The sequence below is a fragment of the Dipodomys merriami genome, unplaced genomic scaffold (genome assembly GCF_024711535.1).
Source record: "Dipodomys merriami isolate MVZ:Mamm:240054 unplaced genomic scaffold, mDipMer1.0.p SCAF_1, whole genome shotgun sequence".
In the NCBI taxonomy this organism is placed as follows: Eukaryota; Metazoa; Chordata; class Mammalia; order Rodentia; family Heteromyidae; genus Dipodomys; species Dipodomys merriami.
In genome coordinates this window covers 100,054,984-100,076,901 of record NW_027202270.1, presented here as the reverse complement: position 1 = coordinate 100,076,901, position 21,918 = coordinate 100,054,984, and the positions used below count along the sequence as shown (strand labels likewise).

The window sequence follows — 21,918 nt, the reverse complement described above, 5'->3', positions numbered from 1 at the left end:
AAATGTTCATTTTTATGGTAATTTTATTCAGTAGAACACTACATAACTGTAAGAAAAAATGATAATGATCAAAAGGCTATTGGGAAGTGACTCATATCTGTAATTCTAACTACTTTGGAAGCAAAGTGGTAGAATCACAGCTCAAGGCCAGACCAGACAATAAGTTCAAAAGACCACTCCCACATCTCAACAGAAAAAAGTTGGGTGTGGTGGTGTATAGCTGTAACACCCCCCCCAGCTACAGTGGGAAGTAGGAGGATCATAATTCAGGCTTAGCATGAGCAAAAAAACAAGACTCTATCTCAAAAATTGCCAGAGCAAAGCCAGATGTCAGTGGCTCATGCCTGTAAACCTAGCTACTCAAGAGGCTGGGATTTGAGAACTGAGGTTCAAAGTCAGCCCAGAGAGGAAAGTCTATGAGACTCTGATCTCTAATTAACCACCAAAAAAACAAAAAACAAAAACAAAAAAATAAAACAGAAGTAGAGTTGTGATTCAAGTGTTAAAGTGGCAAAGTTGGAAACAAAAGCTCAAGGACAGTGCCAAAAAGTACCAAAAAGAAAAGACAAAGATGAAGAAGAAGAAACAGCAAAACAAGTCAGAGGCATGGTTCAAGTGGTAAGCCACCTGAAAAGAAAGACAGAGAAAAGGAATCTTTACATTGGCATACAGAAAGATCTTTATGATAGATAAGTTAAAAAGCAAAGTATGAATTGGTATACATGGAATAAAACAGAATTGTTAAGGATAGATGTTTTGTGATGTGCTTATGAATGCCTGTACAAAGTTAGAAAAATAGGCACAATCAAATAAGAATAAGTACTTTCCTAGCTGAGATACATAGGGAGGAATTTATAGAGGAGCCAACTCAACGCATCAGAGAATGAAAGGGAGACTTCATACAGTATTTTTCTTCATACTTAAAACTTTTGACTCCTGCAAATACGTTTCACATTCAAAACTATTAAACAATAACAATAACTCCAAACTAGTTTCTGTGTGGGTAATTAAAATCTAAAGGCAATGATCTAATGACAGTGTCTTCAATAAAAGCTGTCCTTGACAGTCACTTGTATTGTAATCAGTAGTCCAGAAAGAGCCATTATTTTCTCACTAGTTTTCTCTAAGGAATATTGTTTCACTTCTCCATCTAAAATATTGCTTTCCATACATGAAAAAAGTGGCTTATCAAAGCAATTCAATAATTTCACCATTAAAAACACTTCTGTCACTATTTTTCTGAGCACTTTCAAATCTAAAAATTTCAGACGGTTCATTATGATACAAAATATAATTTCTACATTGATTGAAATGACTTTGAATGAAGCATTGCAAAAGGGAAAGGCCCACTCAAAATGATAATATAGTGCTTAAAATAGAACCATTAGTTGAACTATCTAGTAACAAAGCACATTTGTTTCATTATATGGGCTCTCTCTCTCTTTCTAAAACAACAGTAAGACTATACAGCCATTATGTAAGAGCTGATAAAATATTAAATATATCAGGATTCCTGTATGAACTGCATCTACATGGACAAAGGGAAGTAAGGGATAAATAAAGAAGAGGAGGTATGGCAGTCTGATAAAAGAAACACTACTCGACAGAGTGAAGACCTTCATTCTACTTATCTTCCTTTATTGGCTAGCCCACCATTTCATCTGCTTGGGTAAAGTTTCCTGACGTAAAAGATAGAAATATTTTACTAGCTATAGCAGAGACTTCGCTATGTGCTCACCAAACTATGCCCTCTTTGATATGCAGCTAATCTACCTTTCCCAGGAGTCCCATTTAGATGGGGAATTTTAGTAGTATTAGCCAAAAAAATGTGAGTGGAAGTAATATACTTTGATGACACACCTAATCCTTAGAAATTCCTCTGGGATCCTCTATGTGCTCCCTCTTCCTTGTCTACTTCCTGGATTCAAAATATCAAGAGAGGGGCTGGGAAGGTGGCTCAGTGGTAGAGTGCTTGCCTTGCATGCATATGGCCCTGGATTCGATTCCTCAGCACCACATAAGCAAAAAAGAAAAAAGCCGGAAGTGGCACTGTGGCTCAAGTAGTAGAGTGCTAGCCTTGAGCTGAAGAGCTGAGGGACAGTGCCCAGGCCCAGAGTTCAGGCCCCACGACCAGACACACACACACAAAAAAAACCAAAATATCAAGAGACTTTTGAGTTTCTAAAAAGAAAACAAAAAGGATCTCTAGGATCTCCAGATCTGTACTAACATGCTAACACTCAAAATGTGATTAGTCCAAATTTTGATGGACTGTAAGTGTAAAATACATACTGTATTTCAAAGACTTTATGTGAAAAAAGTTTTAAATAGCTTATTAGTATTTTTTGTATTGATTACATGTTAAATGTAACATTTTGTACTAATTATGTTAAATAAAATATATTGTTAGACTTTATTTTGCCTGTTTTTTTAACATGGTTACTAGAAATTTTTAATCACATATCTGCTTCACATTTGGGGTTTGCTATTATATTTTTACTGGAAAGAACTGCTAAGGATGGAAGGAGAGGCTCCATCCCTGAATGACTGAAATAAAGACAATCACATTGGGGCTGTTCCCAAAATGCATGTACCTGCCACAGTTACCACAAAAAAAGGAGCAAAGAGATTTGTTTATCCCAAGTTAGGGTAAAAGGGATAATGAAAGATGGTGTTAAGATATGGTGGTTGGCCAGATACTAGTGGCTCACACTTAGTCCAAGCTAAAATCTGAGGATCACAATTCCAAACCAGCCCAAGAAGGAAAGTTTGAGAGGCTCTTATCTCTAATTAATCACCAAAAAGCTGGTAGAGAACTAGCCTTTAGCAAAAAAAAGCTCAAAGACAGCACACTGGCCTTGAGTTCATGACCCCCCCCAACACACACACACCCACACAAAGATATGATGGCTTCTATCACCATAAAATCTTCAGATTGCAGAAAAGGCTGAGTTATATAGCCCATCTAGGAATATTGAGCCTTTCTAGGAATAGGGAATCATGATGTAAATGGCGAGTGATCAAGAAGTACTGGACACTTACATGGGAAAATGTAACTCCCTGAACAGCCTTTTGAAGTTTAGGAAAAAATAGAACAAAATATAAATATTATTTTCTTTTAAAGAAGCCCTTCCTTAAAATGTTCATATATGGAGGCTGGGAAGGTGGCTCAGTGGTAGAGTGCTTGCCTTGCATGCATGAGGCCCTGGGTTCAATTCCTCAGCACATAAGCAGAAAAAGCTAGAAGTGGTGCTATGGCTCAAGTGGTAGAGCGCTAGCCTTGAGCTGAAGAGTTTAGGGAGAGTGCCCAGGCCCAAAGTTCAGGCCCCATAACCGGTAAAAAAAAAAAAAAAAAAAAAAAAAAAAACTTCATATACCTGATAACTTCATTAATGAAAAGTTCTAAAGATTCTAAATAGTAAAGACTTGATTTCCTTATAAAGGTATTTACAAAGATATATAGATATCTGAAATTGAATATGAATTGGAAAATGGTTCCTGCATCTAATGAGGGAGTGTTAAATTTTAGATAGTGAGGGTTGATATTTATTCAGCCTTTAATATATATTAGCAACAAATAACATAAATGACATTTAAGTCAATTTATTCTAGCAACCAAAAGCAGAATACACATTCATTTCCAGTATTCATGGATCTTAATAATAAGTATCAATGAATTTTTAAAAATTGAAGTCATAACATAGAGTTCCCCTATGACCCAGCAATCCCACTCTTGGGCATTTACCCAAATGATCACAAACAAGACCACACTAAAGCTACCAGCACAACTATGTTTATCGCAGCATTATTTACCATAGCTAAGATATGGAACCAACCCAGATGCCCCTCAGTAGATGAATGGATCAAGAAATTGTGGTATATATATATACCCAATGGAATTCTATGCCTCCATCAGAAAGAATGACATTGCCCCATTTGTGAGGAAATGGAAAGACTTGGAAAAAATTATATTAAGTGAAGTAAGCCAGGCCCAAAGAAACATAGGTCCCATGGTTTCCTTTATTTGCAATATCTAGTATATATATTAGTCAAGCAGAAAAGGTCAGATAAGGTGATGTTAGGAAAATGAACCCTAAGATATGTATTTAAATGTTTTTTTCTTTCATGCATTTGTTTCTAAAGCATTTATAAGATTATTTCTTTGTTGCTTTGTATGTCCTTCCCTCACAGTATATAACCCCTGCTTTCACTGTATTTGAGGTCGGTATAATTTGTGGAGGGGAAGGGGAAAAACAAGTCGTTTAAATAAGAATACAGGGTGGACCCATTGCAACAATGAGAAGTACAAGTTGTCATGTTGAAAATGAACTTTACAACTTTGGTGGGGGGGGAGGATTGGGTGGGGAGCGGGGGGAGGCTGGGAAGGGAGGTGAAGGGTAAACAAAGGAGGAGGCTGCAATGCTTGATAAGAAATGTACTCACTATCTTGCCCATGTAATTGTAACCCCTCTGTACAGTATTTTCACAATAAAAAAAATTGAAGTCATAAAATGTGTACTATGACCACAACAAAATTAAATGAACAAAACAGATAATCAGAAAGCCCTCTTAAAACACCTAAGTAACAATATACTTCTACAAAAAAAAATATGCTCCAAAGAAAAAATAAAGTAAGTGAAAAAAGCATTTTTAAATAATGAAAATAAATATACAATTGATACAAATTCTTGTGCCATGGCTAAAAGGAATATTTTGTAGAAAATTTAGATTACTAAGCCCATATCTTAAAAAATGCAGAAAGGTCTCAAATCAATTACCTTAGATTCCAACACAGGAAATTAGGAAAAGAAGCACACTGAGATAGTATACATAAAGAACTCCTAGAACCACAATGAATTCATTGGAATAACAAAATTCCAAACACTAAGTATCAACTCAGGTATTGAAGAAGTATGCCCACATTCACTGCATCTGATAAACCATGTTGGCAACATTTGACAAAAATTGTTAAATTCTTTTAAAAAAAAACTATACAAAGAAGATTTGAAAGTAGGATATAACACATACATATGGGATTTAGTCACAGGAAGCAACTTGATCCCATATTTAACCAGATAATTTTCATACTTCAATTATGAGAATATTTGGCTTTAGCTACTTTTATCAGGAGCTTAAAGCTAACAATTCATTAATATAAGTTAATTTGCACTAAACAATTAGGCTAAGCCAGATAAGGCTGCCACTTTTAGCTGGATACCAGTGGCTCATGCCTGTAACCCTCCCAATTCAGGAGGTTGGATCTTGGAGGATCAAAGTTGAAGCTAGCTTGTGAAGAAATGTCTGCAAAACTCTATCTACAATTAACTAACAAAATGCTGAGCTAGAGGTATGGCTCAAGTGGTAGGATGCTAGCTGTGAGCAAGAAAGCTGAGTGAGAGCCTAAGGTTTGGACTTCAAGCACTGGCACTGGCACCAAAAAAAGGCAAAATTCAAACAACAGAAATTTCCACTTTTATATATATCCCAAATGGTTTAAGATTGGAAATTTATATAAGTCAAGCTAATAATTCCTGAGGCTCTTCATAGTACAATAATATTTTGGCCTTTCAAGTTTATTAAATTAATATAATGTACAAAGAGCAAGGCAATGTTTTTATTTTATTTTATTTTATTGTAAAGATGCTGTACAGAGCCCTGTTTTCACTGTATTTGATGTCAGTGCCCTGTATCTAGTATATACATTTTTCTAATTTGGGGACTGGAAGGGAAATAACAAAATGCATACATAAAGATACAGGTTGATCCATTGTAACAATGAGATGTACAAGACACCATATTGAAAATGAACTTTACAATTTTTGGGGGGGAGGGGAAACAAAGGAGGAGGTAACAATGCTGGATAGGAAATATACTCATGTAACTGTAACCCCTCTGTACAGTATTTTTACAATTAAAAAAAATTTTTAAAAAGATGCTGTACAGAGAATGACCCATTGCAACAAGGATACCCACGGGACAGCATATTGGAAATTAACTTTACAACTTCGGGTGGTAGGGGGGAGGGATGAGGTTGGGGAGGGAGAAAAGTGGGAGGTGAGGGAGGAAAGGGATAGTGGGACAACAAGGGAAGGGGGACAAGCAATGTACTCATTGCCTTACTCATGTAACTGTAACCCCTCTGTATGGCATCTTTACAATCAAATAAAACATAGATGCCGTACAGAGGGGTTACAGTTACATGAATAAGATAATGAGTAGATTTCTTGTTGAGCATTAGTACCCACTCCTTTGTTTTTCTGCTACTATCCCTTCCCTCCCCCATCTCTCCCCCTTCTCCCCTCCCTGCCTTGGAGTTGTAAAGTTCATTTCCAATATAGTATCTTGTGAATATCATTGTTGCAATGTTTTTTTTTTACTTCTATTTTTTAATCTTCTAATCCTCAGATCGTGGCCTTTATTTCAGGAAATTTTTCTCCATCAAAGACACAATTTAATATCCAATATATCTAAAAGGCCACCATCAATTTCCACATAGATTTCCCGCTATGTGATTACATAGATATGTGTGAACATAGAAATAAATATTCCTTGTTAAAAAAAAGGAAGTGGTGTTTTTGTTTTTGTTTTGTTTGTTTTGCCATTCATGAGTCTTTAACTCAGGACCTGGGCACTGTCCCTGAGTTTTTTCACTCAAGGCTAGCACTCTACCACTTTGAACGCAGCACCACTTCCAAAAGGCAAGATTTGTTCCTGAGAAATCCAGCCAGTTATATCACACTCAATTTTGCACCTGATAGGCAGAAAAATGCCATCAAAGCACAAATTAAGGTGTAATGTCTTACTCATTTCACACAAAGATTTTAAAAAAAAACAGACCCAAGTATATGTTAAATCATTCCAGTTACCAGTTAAAAAAGGTTGCTTGAACATTTTTTTCAGGAATATGTCTGTCATCTGATAGAAAGTATAAATAAGAATAAATTCTGGATTAAACAACTGAGATAGAAATTCCAAAGTGTCATTTATGGTATTTATAAACATATTTCACATGCCAAATACTTGGGAGCCAAAACTAGATTTGACTCTTTACAATGGGGTCAACAGCGGAGTAAGAACACCAACAAAATTGCAACATTTTCAATTAGTTACACTGACATGGGCACAAACAATAGCTTAATTGAAGCTATTGGAGAAAGTGTTAATCTTAAGCTCAGTCTGAAAACAAAACTCAGACTCTCTGACATATGAAAACCTTATGTTCTAGAATCTAACAGGCTTAACATTTTCTTTCATTATTTACCACAAATATAGAAGCCTACTTTTTGGAGCTAGAAGAGAGATGAGACAGAAAATACAAAGGTAAATTGTCAGAAAGCAATGTGAGCTCCTCAGTCTGCCTCATGCCCTAAAAATTGAGTGCACTTGATTAACAACACTATGAAGACTGCCTTTGCACATTGCCCTATGTCTAGTGAGACACAGTGCCCACCACTATAAGTATTATATGTGCAGGACAGACACATAAGACTCTCATCTTCACTCTGGAAGTGAACAGTTTAATGTCCTCTGTTTATCTTATAAGCAATCCATATAAACAACAGCCTACCTGAACAGCGAGAAGAGGTCCAAAATGTGGTGGAGTCCTAACCAGGCTGTTGCAATGTCTCATATGTCAGCCAAGCCATCCACTTCTGTCAGTTACTCCACCATCACCCAGTGGGTTGAAAGCCAGGCAGAGAAAGCCCAGATCCTGTAACTCAAGGTTTTTAACCAGCTGTCACTGGTTAACTAGCTTTACAAACAGAATCTAACACACACACAGGACTTTTCTTTCTGTGCTTGAACACTTAAGAGCTCTGGACCTAACTGCTCAAAGGCTTCTTATAAACTGTAAATATAGTAGTTTCAAATGCTCAGTCACTCAACTCCCAGACTGCTAACTGGAATTTCGTCCCACATGTGTCCCTCACAATTAGCCGGGTTATTTTAGGCACTGACCTAAGTCCTCAGAGAATGTACACTGGTGGCAAAAGGGGTGTCTAATGTGTCAGTTGCTTGGTTACAATAGAGAGCTCATATGGGAAACACACAATCTATGTAGTGCTTCCTCTCTACCCACTACATGGTCTTTTACTTTAGCTGAGGAAAAACATTAAAATTAGATGAGTACTTTTAAATACCCACAGAGAGATAAGGCCCATCATGGATAAACACAGAGTAGTTACAGATTTATTAGTGGTCTGCATTTTCAGAGTACATAGAATTCAAGAGAGGCACACAAGTGCCTTGGACAGCTGTTTGATAAAACAATTATAATAGACAGTATTCAGTCACATAGTACTATTCCACAAGAAGTCTCAATAAAAGTCAACTAATTGCCTACAATCTTATCAAGATTATATATTCCTATCCAGGATCTTATTGGGGGAAAAAAAAACAGATGGACAGACAGACAGACAGAGAGACAGACAGACAGATTGATTCTAGATAGTTATGAAAGGTAAGTTTCCATCTACATTTTGACACTTATCCAGTAAAGCATGATAATTGCAATAAAGTTCTACCCCTACTGGCTGATATGACCATTTTGTAAGCACATATCTCAGAAAAGAAACAACCTCCCAAAAAGAAACAGTGGAAGAAAACTGCACTGTGCCCTCTTACCAGTGAGTCATCCATGTTAGCTCTGAGCTTTCTTCCTACCAGAGGCAACATGGAATATATTCACACGCCTTCCAACATCTTCTTCTATATCCTACATAGTTTCCACAAAACTCAGAACTCCAGGAGAGAGTGTGAATGGCTCAAAAGGGGTAGACATAAATTACAAATAAGATAGAATTTCCAGGGTCGGAAAGTTACTAAGATGTACTTGTAGAAAGAATCAGTCAAACCTCTTCCTCATAGAAGTTTAAATAAAAAGTGAACTAAGCTGCTGGGGATTATTAACCATAGTGTTTTGATAGAGAGGGTGTATATCTTCTGCAACCCTCTTTGCCTGGCTAAGGATATCTCAAATTTTGACAGTTAACTCAGGGCTCATCTCCCAGTAAACACTGTAACTCCCATCAGCTGCCTTCATATTTCATCCTTGATGCTCCTACGTGTCTCTGCCTGGCATCTTAATGGTATCTTTACCTCCTTCCTCATTCTTCAGACAGGCAGCAGTTGATGCATCAGGTTCATTTTTGGAAGGCTGGTTTAAAACAGCCTTAGGTCCTTAATGGATGTAAATGAATGTTTGCTAAATCAATAAATTATTGAACATTAAAGAATCACTGAGGCATTCGTGCTTTTAGGTTCAATAATCTACTTTCCTCTAATCTCCATTAGTTCATGGTAGCCATTAGCTCAGAGATGGCCCAACAGATGTTATGTAGGCTTTATTTTAAAACAAATCATAAAATTCTAATATCTAATGAAGAATCAAATGAAACAACTCCATGTCGTCTTTAGGAAGAATGAACTAAAGCACAAAGCTCATTCCTAGCTTCCATTATAAATTGGACCCTCTCTAACCAATCAGTCCTAATGATAAGTAAGAATATACCTTCCCCATAGCAAAATACTTTTCTGCATAGTTCCCTCAGTGACAGTTACTTTTTTTACTCACTCTCTGGGTCTCACTTTCCACAAGCCAAAATACTTCCATTTGTGATAATAATACAGAAAAGAAAGACACAGTGAATCCAACTCATAATATAGATTAATCAGAGATTTTAATGGCTTACAGTGGTGGCATATCAACCTTTGAGTTATTTGGATATAGTCAAAAATGTAAGAAAATGCATTATTTTCTATGAGGAGTGATAAATGTATTTGGAGGTATTCATTCATCATTGATTTTTCCCCCTATATTTGATAGCATTGTCTGCAGCATTTTTTTCCTCTTCTCTTTTCTATCCTGAGAGAGAGCAATAACCCCAGATCTGTGGTCAGAGTCACTAATACCCTGGCACAGAAAAAAGGAACTGCACAAGGTCCTATTTTTAATTCTCATTTAAATAGCTGTCAGTTCTTACAAGTACGAAAGAAGAAAGATGACCAAATCATATTTCTGACCAGACAAGATCTTTTACCAGAACAAAGTATTAACACTGGTCTGGAAGGCTATCCATAGTTAAGGAGTTTCATCCAACTACAGCTGTCTAGCCAGGCACTGGTGGCTCATGCCTGTGACCCTATCTACTCAGGAGGTTGAGATCTGAGGGTTACTGTTCAAAGCCAGCCTAGGCAGGAAAGATCATGAAACTCATCTCCAATTAACCATCAAGAAACTGGAAGTAGAGCTATGGCTCAAAGTGTTAGGGTACTTTCTTTTTTAAAATTTCCAATCCAATATTATCATAGTATGCTAATATTATCATATTAATATAAGCATAAAGTTGGGAAGGTAGGGTGGGAAGGGAAGGTAGAGGAAAAACAAAGGGGTAACACTGCTCAATAGGAAATGTACTCATTACCTTACTCATGTAACTGTAACCCCTCTGTACAGTATCTTTACAATAAAAATATATAAATAAAAAATTTCCAATCCAATATTATCATAGTATACTAATATTATCATATTAGTATAAGTATAAAGTTTATTCTTATTTTTGTCGGTCATGGAACTTGAACTCTGGGCCTGGGTACTGTCCCTCAGCCCTTTAACTCAAGGCAAGTGCTCTACCACTTGAGCCACAGCAACTTGAAATAAGAGTCTCACGAACTTTCCTGCCTGGAGTGACTTTGAATTGTGATCCTCAGATCTCAGCCTCCTGAGTAGCTAGGATTACAGGTGTGAGCCACCCAGCTATAAAGTTTATTCTTAAAAAGATACACAATGTATTTTAAGGCAGTGATTCAGAATTAAAAAGTCCAAGTCCTTGGAGTTGGAATCCTACCTTCTAGTTCAATTTCCTCTTATTGTAGAAGAGGAAACTGAAATCCAGAAATGTTACAATGTGTTCCAGTCATATGCCAGTAAGGGACAACCCCTATACAAAGACAGGCACAAATGATCTGCTTTCAGTAAGTGCTGGCTGGGGATCTGTAGAATACATACACACATACATTTATATATTTCTATTTTATATCTATTTCCCTATATATTTATTTTTATATATAAGTAAATTATATATATATTTATATATAAGTTTTATATTTTTAAAATTTTTTATTGTAAAGATGCTGTACAGAGGGGTTACAGTTACATGGGTAAAGTAATGAGTACATTCTTTTTTTCTTCTTCTTTTTTGTATATATTTTTATTGTAAAAATACAGTACAGAGTGGTTACAGTTACATGAGTTAGGTAATGAGTATCCAGCATTGTTACCTCCTCCTTTGTTTTCCCCTACCATCTCTTCCCTCCTCTCCTCCCCAGCTCCTTTCCCCCCACCCAAGTTGTAAAGTTCATTTTCAACATAATGTATTGCATGTCTCATTGTTACAATGGGTCAACCTATATCCTTATTTCAGCATTTTGTTATTTCCCTTCCCCTCCACAAATTAGAAAAATGTATATACAAGATTCAGGGCACCTGAATCAGATACAGTGAAATCGGGTTATACCATGGGGGAAGAGCATACAAAAGAAACAAAAATCACATAGTACATTATAAATACATTAAAAACAATGACAAGAAATATAAAACCATTGTGTCTCTATCTTGGGGTTCATTTCACTTATCATCACCTTATATGGTCATATGTATATAGCTTTTGACCTTTTCTGCTTATCCTAGACATATACCAGTTATTGCAAATAAGGGAAACCATGGGACCTGTTTCTTTTGGCCTGGCTTACTTCACTTAATATAATTTTTTCCAAGTCTTTCCATTTCCTAACAAATGGGGCAGTGCCATTCTTTCTGATGGAGGCATAGAAAAATGATGAAATAGTATCTCCAAAGAAAAAATCATGAAAATATTCATCATCTTTCTGTTGTGTAGAGTGTCTGTATGCTTATGCCACAGTGGTTTTAGATTATTTTCTTAGTCTTTATTTGTTAATATTCAGCTTAGTTTGTCTCATAGGGTTTATTTTTAAGTCATATTGAAAGTTCACAGCAAACAAAAGTGATTATACAAAAAGCCACACCATATATGCATTAGAAAAATTGACCATAGTACACCTGTAATTCTAGCTATGAGTACATTTCTTGTAGAGCATTATTACCCTCTCCTTTGTTTTTCTCCTATTATCCCTTCCCTTCCCCACCTCCCCCACTCCTCCCCACCCCAAGTTGTAAAGTTCATTTCCAACATAGTGTCTTGTGAGTATCATTGTTGCAATGGGTCATCCTGTGTCCTTGTTTCAGCATTTTGTTATTCCCCTTCCCCTCTCCAAATTAGATAAATGTATATACTAAAGCTACCAGCACAATTACGTTTATCACAGCATTATTTACCATAGCTAAGATATGGAACCAACCCAGATGTCCCTCAGTAGATAAATGGACCAAGAAAATGTGATTATATATATATATATATATATATATATATATATGAATTCTATGCTTCCATCAGAAAGAATGACACTGCCTCATTGTTAGGAAATGGAAAGACTTGGAAAAAATCATATTAAGTGAAGTAAGCCATACCCAAAGAAACATAGGTCCCATGGCTTCCCTTATTTGCAATAATTAGTATATATCAAGGATAATCAGGCGATGCTATGCGAAATGAACCCCAAGAGATTCTTCTTTGTTATTGTTTTTAAACGTACTATGTGATTTTTTGTTTCTTTTGTATGTTCTTCCCCCTATGGTCTATCCCCAGTTGTCACTGTATTTGAGTTTTATATATTTCTAATATATATTTCTAATTTATAGCTTATAGAGAGCTGTTGTTGGGTTTTACTACAACGCTGAAAGCTTGGATAAGATTTGAGTTTTAGAAAGGTGTTTTCTTGTTTTGATACAGGAGTGGGATAAGAATCTTTTCAATAATGCAAAGCATGGTGCTAACTGTACCTAAGCAAAGGCACTGTGGAATGAGCATATTATTAAAACATTAGGGAGATATGGCAGACATGATTTAGTGATTAATTGAACATCATGTAGAGAAGTGAAAGGTGTAGGTAACTCCTTATTTCCTGTTTTGAATAACTGAGTAACTCTGATGATATGTACATGAGTCATTTAGGAAGAAAGGAGTCAAAAGGGGTCATCTGTACAGAATATGAAAGAAGAATTCTTCTCTGTATTTTTTATAATAATCCTATATATCAGAAAAATATGATTCATAAAATGAATTAATTCTATGTGAAAGCAACTAGAATTAATTCTCTCTATGTGAAAGCAACTAGAAAACTCCTTAGAAAGCTTCCAGGACCAATACTATCTTTAAGTTTACACAAGCAGAAGTGTGGGCTGTGGACAATAAAAAGCATTAGACCTGGGCTGATTAAGTTAAAGTGTGTTGAACCCCTTCTTGTGAGCTTGTGTCTTCTTGATTTTAAATATTAAAACTCACCTATCACAGTGAAATGTAAATTCAACCTAGTGATAAATGAAAACAGATTTTAAAGTCTTTGCTTGGGCTGGGAATGTGACTTAGTGATAGAGTGGTTGCCTAGCATGCATGAAGACCTGGGTTCAATTCCTTAGTACCACATACACAGAAAAAGCCAGAAGCAACATTGTTGCTCAAGTGGTAGGGCTCTAGCCTTGAGCATAGAGAGGCTCAGGGACAGAACCCAAGCCCAGAGTTCAATTCCTAGGACAGGCAAAAAAAAAAGTCTTTGCTATTGCTGGATACTGTTGGTTCATCCTATAATCCTAGATACACCAATGATCTCTGTTTGAATCTAGCCCAGGCACAAAAGTCCAGTGCGACTTTTATCTCCAATTTCCCACCACAAAGAAAACAAAACTGGAAATAGACTTATGAATCAAGTGGTACAGCTAGCCTTAAGCACAAAAGCTCTGGGACACACTCAGCAGAGTACAAGCCTCCAGACTAGTACAAAAAAAAAAAAAAAAAAAAGACTTTGCTATCTGTAAATCCTTTGGCCACATTCTGGTTTGTACTGCATCACAAAACTATTTGTTTTTTTTTTCCTCAGAAAAACTGTGTGAGTCATTACACACAAATATCTACAAATCATAGGAAAACATGACTTTATGGATAGAGTGCAGATGTTTAAGAAAAAACCTTTTGAATTCATATACTGTACTACTGCATTAATCATAAGGTTCCATTAATGCAAGATTTCACATAGGAGAATTAATTATTAGCTCAATTATGTCTCTCTATTACTTAGAGCTATGGTTTTTCACCCAATTTTGGAGAATTTTTTTAATTGCTGGTCCTTTCTACTTAGTAGAAACATCTGGTCTAGTAGCCGGTATTTCTTTCTCAACCATTACTTAAAAATTAGTCTTGAATTAAGAAGCAGACATTTAGTCAGATACTTCAAAGGAATTCTATTAAAGAAACAAACCTCAGTTCTAAAGTCCAATTCCCTTGTAATCACAAAAATATTATTTTTTCCCTCTTACAACCTAACCCCTTGCATATTCCAAACTTGCTTTACAGTGCCTAACCCACCAAAACACTACTATGAAGGAAGTAAAGAACTCTTTTTTGTTTTGTTTTGTTTTTTTTTGGGTCCGGTCGTGGGGCCTGAACTCTGGGTCTGGGTGCTGTCCCTCAGCTCTTCAGCTCAAGGCTAGCGCTCTACCACTTGAGCCACAGCACCACTTCCAGCGTTTTTCTTTTTGCTTATGTGGTGCCGAGGAATAGAACCCAGGGCCTCAGGCATGCAAGGCAAGCACTCTACCACTGAGCCACCTTCCCAGCCCCATAAAGAACTCTTAAACCTATATTAATCCATTCAGGCTACTGTAATAAAACACCATAAACTTTGTATCTTATAACAACAGAAATATTTCTCACAGTTCTTGAAGCTGAGAAATCCTAGCTTCTGTTCAGAAAGAAGATGAATAGCACCTGGCTTGAAATCACCAGCAATACTAGTCTTCTTAACAAATGAGTTACTTAGCTATACACTTGGGGGTTTTTCCAGATAGGTTTTCCCATTTTTCCAATATGGATAGGCTGAGAACTTCCCAGATTTTCAGTTCTAATTGCCTTTTGATTAATGATTCCATCTTTAAATCATTCCTCTTTATGCAATGTATTATATGCAATCAAGATGCATCATATTACTCTTTCAGTGCTTTGCTTAGAATTTCCTCAACTGAGTGTTTTATTCTTACACATTCTACCTTCCACACAATACCAGGACAAAAACATAATTCAGAAATGTACTCGTTACCTTACTCATGTAACTGTAACCTCTCTGTACAGTGTCTTTATAATAAAAAAAATTAGAAAAACATAATTCATCTGAGTTCTTTGTTTCTATAACAAAGAAAGCTTTTCTTCCATTGTCCAGTAACTTATTTCTGTGTGAAGCTTCACTAAGATGGTCTTTACCTATCCATATTTCTACCAATATTCTCTGCATAACCATTAAGCTTTATTGAGATTGAAGCTTTATTGAGATTGAAACTTTCTCTGCAACTCTTTCTTTCTCCTTTAGAGTCCTCACCAGAATTTAGGCTTTTTCTGGCATGGGCTTCAATAATCTTCCAGTTTCTACTCATAACTCAGCTTCAAGCCCACCTTTATATATTGCATTGTTGTTGAAGCACCTCCAGTTTGTAGTATCAATTTTGAATTTGGTGTCTTCATTGGGGCTGCTGCTTATAAAATAGATAGCTTATAAACAAATAATTTTTTTCATAGTTTTTGAGGCTGGGAAACCATGATGCCAGTACATTTGGTGTCTTGTGAGGATGGGCTTTCATAATCATATATGGCAACTCATACGGTATTATCATGGTAGAAAACAGTTGAGGAACCTCTGACAGAGCTCTCTTAAAAAGGCAGAAATTCCATTTGTGAGGGCTGTACTCATGGCTGGTAATTTCCCCAAAGTCTTGTCTCCCAATATATCACCTAGGGGATTAGGATTTAATATATGATTGGCTGGGGTGGGGGGAGTGGGGAGGAACGGATATTCTGAACAGCAAGACCCCTGGATAGCAATCTTATTAGAGATTTTCTGAGCATTATAGTTATAAGAAAGATAAGTATATGGACCCATCCACATAGCTGCATAAAATATTAAATTAAGTTAAAGCATCAAGATATAATATGGTGATAGATCTGAGTCTAATTTTTACACATATAAATAAAAACTAGAAAAAAGAAATACATCAAAAGTGGTCATTGTATCTCTAGTGGGTCATAGATTTGTTTTCCTATTATAAGAATGTGTATTAGTTATATAATTATGAGAAAACAATGAAAGTTAATTTTAAAGACAATTGCACGCATTGCTAAAAATCTAAGTTAAAATTTGCATTTACCCAGTATAAGACACATGTTCCTATATTTATTTGATACAGTTTATATTTATAATTGATTTATTTATAATGTACATATTTATATATAATTTATATTTATAATTATTTATTTAATATATTTATTTAATATATTTAAATACCAAGAGCCAATGGAATTCTTTTTCAGAAGTATTTGCTCCATATTCCTAGGGTTCTTTTTTTGTACATTTTTTATTGTAAAAATACTGTACAGAGGGGTTACAGTTACATAAGCAAGGTAATGAGTACATTTCCTATAGAGCATTGTTGCTTCCTCCTTTGTTTTTCCCCTACCATCCCTTGTCTCCCACCTCTACAACTACCCCCCCACACACACACACACCAAAGTTGTAAAGTTCATTTTCAACATACTGTCTCGTACAACTCATTGCTACAGTGGTTCAACCTGTATAGCTATTTAAGCTTTTTTTTTTTTTTTTTTGGTCATAGGGCCTGAATTCTGAGCCTGTATGCTGTCCCTCAGCTCTTCAGCTCAAGGTTACCACTCTACCACATAAGCCACAGCGCCACTTGCAGCTTTTTCTGCTTATGTGGTGCTGAGGAATTGAACCCAGGGTCTCATGCATGCAAGGCAAGCACTCTACCACTGAGCCACCCTCCCAGTCCCCTTCCTAGGATTCTTTTAACATGCCAAATTTTCAATATGTTTTCCTTGGTTCCCTCTGACTTGAAACTATCTCCTTCCTGCATACTAATCTTATTCTAAGCTAAAGAGGTCAGCAGAGGAGAAATTAGTAATTCTTGGTCATTACACCAAGGAACCTCTGCCACTTTTAATTTTAATCTAATTTTCTCTTGCTTTTTTTCCTGTCACTACCTCTATCCTGCTTAAAAGATCCATATCATCTTTTTTCCTATCTACTCATCACAATGTAATTCATGTTTCTTAAGAGTTCCCTATAAATCTAGCCGGATAATGGTGGCTCATGCCTATAATCCTAGCTATTCAGAAGACTGAAATCCAAGGATCGCGGTTTGAAGCCAGCCCAGGGAAGGGAAGTCCATGAGTCTCTTTATCTTCAATTAAGTACCAGAAAACTAGAAGCAGAGCTTTCCTCAATTGATAAGAGAACTAAGCTTGAGCAAAAAAGGTCAAGGACAGCACCCAGCCCTGAGTTCAAGCCTAATGACAAAAAAAAAAAACAAAAAAAAAACAACAAAAAAAAAAAGCAGTTACCTATAAATCTACCTGCCCATTAACATTCTTTCACATCACATACCTTACAGGTTAATGCCAGTTATCCACATGCAGATTATTGTGTTTTTTTCCTTTTTGCATAACTTTTTTTTTTTTGCAGTCAGATATCTTCTCCAATGTCATCTATCTTTTTGGCTTTCTGTCCTGTGGACTTTTTTAATCTTTGTCACTCAAGGGCTGCTAGCTTAACCACCCTGGCTTCATATCTTGACTTCTATAGCAGCTTGGAATTTCCCTCCTCACTTCCCACTTAGTCATTCAGTCATCTGTTTAGCAAAATCCTCATTTCTCTGACATCCGTTTCATAGTTTCAGAAATCTGAGTGTGATGTCTTCCTGACAGGTTCAATGGTAATCACACAGTAACTCTGCTTTCAGGCATATTCTGTGTGTGTGTGTGTGTGTGTGTTTGTGTGTGTGTATGTCTGTGTGTGTGTGTGTCTGTGTGTGTGTATGTGTATGTGTGTGTGTGTCTGTCTGTGTGTGTGTGCTATATTTCTTGGCAACAACAGTTACTGGTGTTGGCTCTTGATCATGAAAGAAAAAAATTCAAGAAGCTAGGAGGTGTAGCATGCATGAACTCTGCCAACCAACAATCAGGAGGTTGAAGAAAAGAGCTTTGTTAAGCCCAGAATTTTAGCATCAGCCTGACCAACACATTAAAAAAAGAAGTTCAGAACTCCAAACACATGTCTTTGCCCTGAGTCTAAGTATGTTTTTTGGCATGTAAGGCTAATGCCCACTAGGTCTGTCAAGCTATCTGGAAGATTCACTGTGAAGGCATGCAATGCCTATTTAAAGCAGGATCCAAGACTCTTATCATTCTAGCTACGTTTATATAGTGCTTTCTATGCCAGGCATTTTCTAAGCATTGTGCAGATACTACCTAATGTAGCTCTTTACAATCCTATGAAATAGACTCCATTATTAATGGTCAATATTTTGTGGCAGAGGCTCATGAGACACTGTGAGCCACTGCATACAGCCATATAATTAGTAGAGCTGGAAGCCAGGTGCTGGTAGCTCACACCTGTAATCCTAGCTACTCAGGAGGCTGAGATCTGAGGATCTCGGTTCAAAGACAGCCCGGGCTGTCTGTGAGACCCTTATCTCCAATTAACCACCAGAAAACTGGAAGTGGCACTATGGCTCAAGTGGTAGAGTGTTGGCCTTGAGCTGAAGAACTCAGGGACAGTGCCCAGTCCCAGAGTTCAAGCCCCATGACTGATGAAAGAAAGAAAGAAAGAAAGAAAGAAAGAAAGAAAGAAAGAAAGAAAGAAAGAAAGAAAGAAAGAAAGAAAGAAAGAAAGAAAGAAAGGAGGGAGGGAGAGAGGAAGGAAGGAAGGAAGGAAGGAAGGAAGGAAGGAAGGAAGGAAGGAAGGAAAGAAAGAAAGAAAGAAAGAAAGAAAAAGAAAGAAAGAGAAAGAAAGAAGGAAAAGAGGTAAATCTGAGAGCTGGAATTTAAATTCTGGTATTAGGGCTCCAGAATTCAAATTGGCCAGTGTCAGAGTCCCTCTCCAGTTCCTCTTTGGCTTCCTCTCCCTCCTCAACCTCTCTCTTTCTCTTTCTCTCTCTGTAGTACTTGGTGCTGAACACAGGATCTTATACTTTTTTTGGAGGGGGGGGGGGGTCCCAGTCATGGGGCCTGAACTCTAGGCCTGGGTGCTGTCCCTCAGCTTTTCAGCTCAAGGCTAGCGCTCTACCACTTGAACCACAGCGCCACTTTCCGCTTTTTTTTCTTATTGCTTATGTGGTGCTGAGGAATCGAACCCAGGGCCTCAGGCATGCAAGGCAAGTGCTCTACCACTGAGACACCTTCCCAGCCCAGGATCTTATACTTTTTAAGAAAATAAAAAATAAAAAAAACAGGGCTCAGCCACCTGAGCGTATTCTATTTGCCTTACTTTTCAAATAGAATTTTATGCTTTTTGTCCAAGCTAGCCTCAGTCTCAACTCTTTTAACCATCACTAAATTGTCTCTCAGTTGCAGCAATATTTCTATAAATAAAAGCACTTCATTACTAAGAAGATAGAGCTATAAATGATTTGTGGAAAACAAAGGACCAAATATACATCGTTGCATGTGTCTGCTCTAACACTACTCTAAGAATTGTAGCACTAAGTTGGTGCTATACTTTCTTCCACACATGGAAACCACGTTACCTCACAGTTGGGTTAGAAGTATTAGCCTCAACCACTTCTCTCCTCATTGACTTCTACTCAAGATTTTTTTTCCCTCTTTCCCTGTTATACTTAATTCAATAATTCAGAAAGAGCTTCAACTTGAGGTCCAACATGTATTTTTTAACCTTTATCTGATGCAAGTAAGATATGGCTAGACAAAATCTATGTATGGGAAATAAGGTTAAAATCCAGTAGAAAACATTTTTAAGAATCTTTTTTTTAACTTTCTTTTTCTTTTCTTTTCTTTTTTTTTTATTGTGAAAATACTGTACAGAGGAGTTACAATTACATGGGCAAGATAATGAGTACATTACTTATCAAGCATTGTAGCCTCCTCCTTTGTTTCCCCTTCCCATCCCTTCCCATCCTCCCCCTGCCCTCCCACCCAAACCTTCCCACTCCCCCCCCCAAAGTTGTAAAGTTCGTTTTCGACATAACCACTTGTACATCTCATTGTTGCAATGGTTCCACCTGTATCCCTATTTAAACGATTTGTTTTTTCCCTTCCCCTCCACAAATTATACCAACTTCAAATACAGTGAAAGCAGGGGTTATACTGTGGGGGAGGGACATACAAAGCAACAAAGAAATAATCTTATAAATGTGTTAGAAACAATTGCATGAAAGAAAAAAAAACATTTGAATTCATATCTTAGGGTTCATCTTATCTGACCTTTTCTGCTTGACTCAGACATATACTAGATATTGCAAATAAGGGAAACCATGGGACCTATGTTTCTTTGGGCCTGGCTTACTTCACTTAATTTAATTTTTTCCAAGCTTTTCCATTTCCTAACAAATGAGGCAATTTCATTCTTTCTGATGGAGGCATAGAATTCCATTGTGTATATATACCACATTTTCTTGATCCATTCATCTACTGAGGGGCATCTGGGTTGGTTCCATATCTTAGCTAAATAATGCTTCAGTAAACATAGTCGTGCTGGTAGCTTTAGTGTGGTCTTGTTTGTAAGCATTTGGGTAAATGCCCAAAAGTGGGATTGCTGGGTCATAGGGGAGCTCTATGTGGAGTCTTTTGAGGAACCTCCATACTGCTTTCCAAAGTGGTTGAACAAGTTTACACTCCCACCAACAATGCAGTAGGGTTCCCTTCTGTCCACATCCCCTCCAGCATCTGTTGTTCTTAGAGTTCTTGATTTTAGCCATTCTAACTGGGGTGAGGTGGTATCTCAATGTTGTTTTGATTTGCATTTCTTTTATGGTTAGGGAGGTTGTGCATTTTTTCATGTGTCTATTGGCCATCTTTCTTTCCTCTTCAGAGAAGTTTCTCTTTAAGTCTTTAGCCCACTTATTTATTGGGCAGTTGTTTCTTTGAAGATTTGTTGTTGGGGGATTTAATTTTTTGAGTTCAAGGTATATTTTAGATATGAGACCCTTGTCCATTGTATGGCTAGTAAAGATCTTCTCCCAATCCATGGGCTTTCTATTGATCTTTCTAGCTATGTCCTTTGCCATGCAGAAGCTCTGCAATTTCATGCAATCCCATTTGTCCAACCTTTCTTTGATTGTTGTGTTTCTGGGTCTCTATTAAGAAAATTTGGGCTTGCGCCAAGGAGACCTAGGGTTTCTCCTCTTTAAGAATCTTTTGAGGAAAAGTCATTCCAGGAACTTAAATGTAAACCATATCCAGCTTTCACTTTGCCACTTGCTCTTATCTGAGTTAGGTGAATTTAAGGGTTCCTGGATTACTAATTGTTTCTACGATCTATTCAATATTCCCTTTTTGAAAAAAACTTAATCACTGTAAGAACAATAAGCATACTTGGTCAGTGCTTAATCAGTGACAATGTTTTTACTATGCTAAAAAGTATCTGATATAGAGTAGGTACTCTGTAAGCATTCGTTGAAGTGATAAATGCCACATAAAAGATCTTATAAGATACCATAAAAATATACTAGGAACAAATATTGAACAATTTTCTGCACAGAAGCAATAAAATGTAAATGAACTAAATTATAATATGTGAATACTTCATTAAAAGTAGAGTTTTACTCAGCCATTGATAGGTAAAGATTGAAATTATAGCACTGCTGGGGGGATGGAACTAGAGACCATCATGTCATCATGTTAAGTGATAGAAGCTATATTTAGAAAGACTAGTATCACTTGCTTTCTCTCATCTGTAAAAATTAGGGGGAGAAAAAGCAAAGAC

The 21,918-nt window shown here is 36.7% G+C and overlaps 1 protein-coding gene across 6 annotated transcripts in view; it reads right to left on the bottom strand.

The window, feature by feature from the left end:
- Akap6 (A-kinase anchoring protein 6) overlaps positions 1–21,918 on the bottom strand; it is a 469,667-nt gene that overhangs the window by 308,234 nt on the left and 139,515 nt on the right. The window contains exon 1 of one of the 6 annotated variants that reach the window (XM_070026476.1): positions 7,568–7,847. The exons of the other annotated variants lie outside the window; for them this stretch is intronic. Within the exon in view, the coding sequence (XP_069882577.1) occupies positions 7,568–7,630 (63 nt within the window). The 5' untranslated portion in view covers positions 7,631–7,847. Of the gene's footprint in view, positions 1–7,567; positions 7,848–21,918 lie in introns of those variants that run through there. 6 annotated transcript variants of the gene reach the window in all.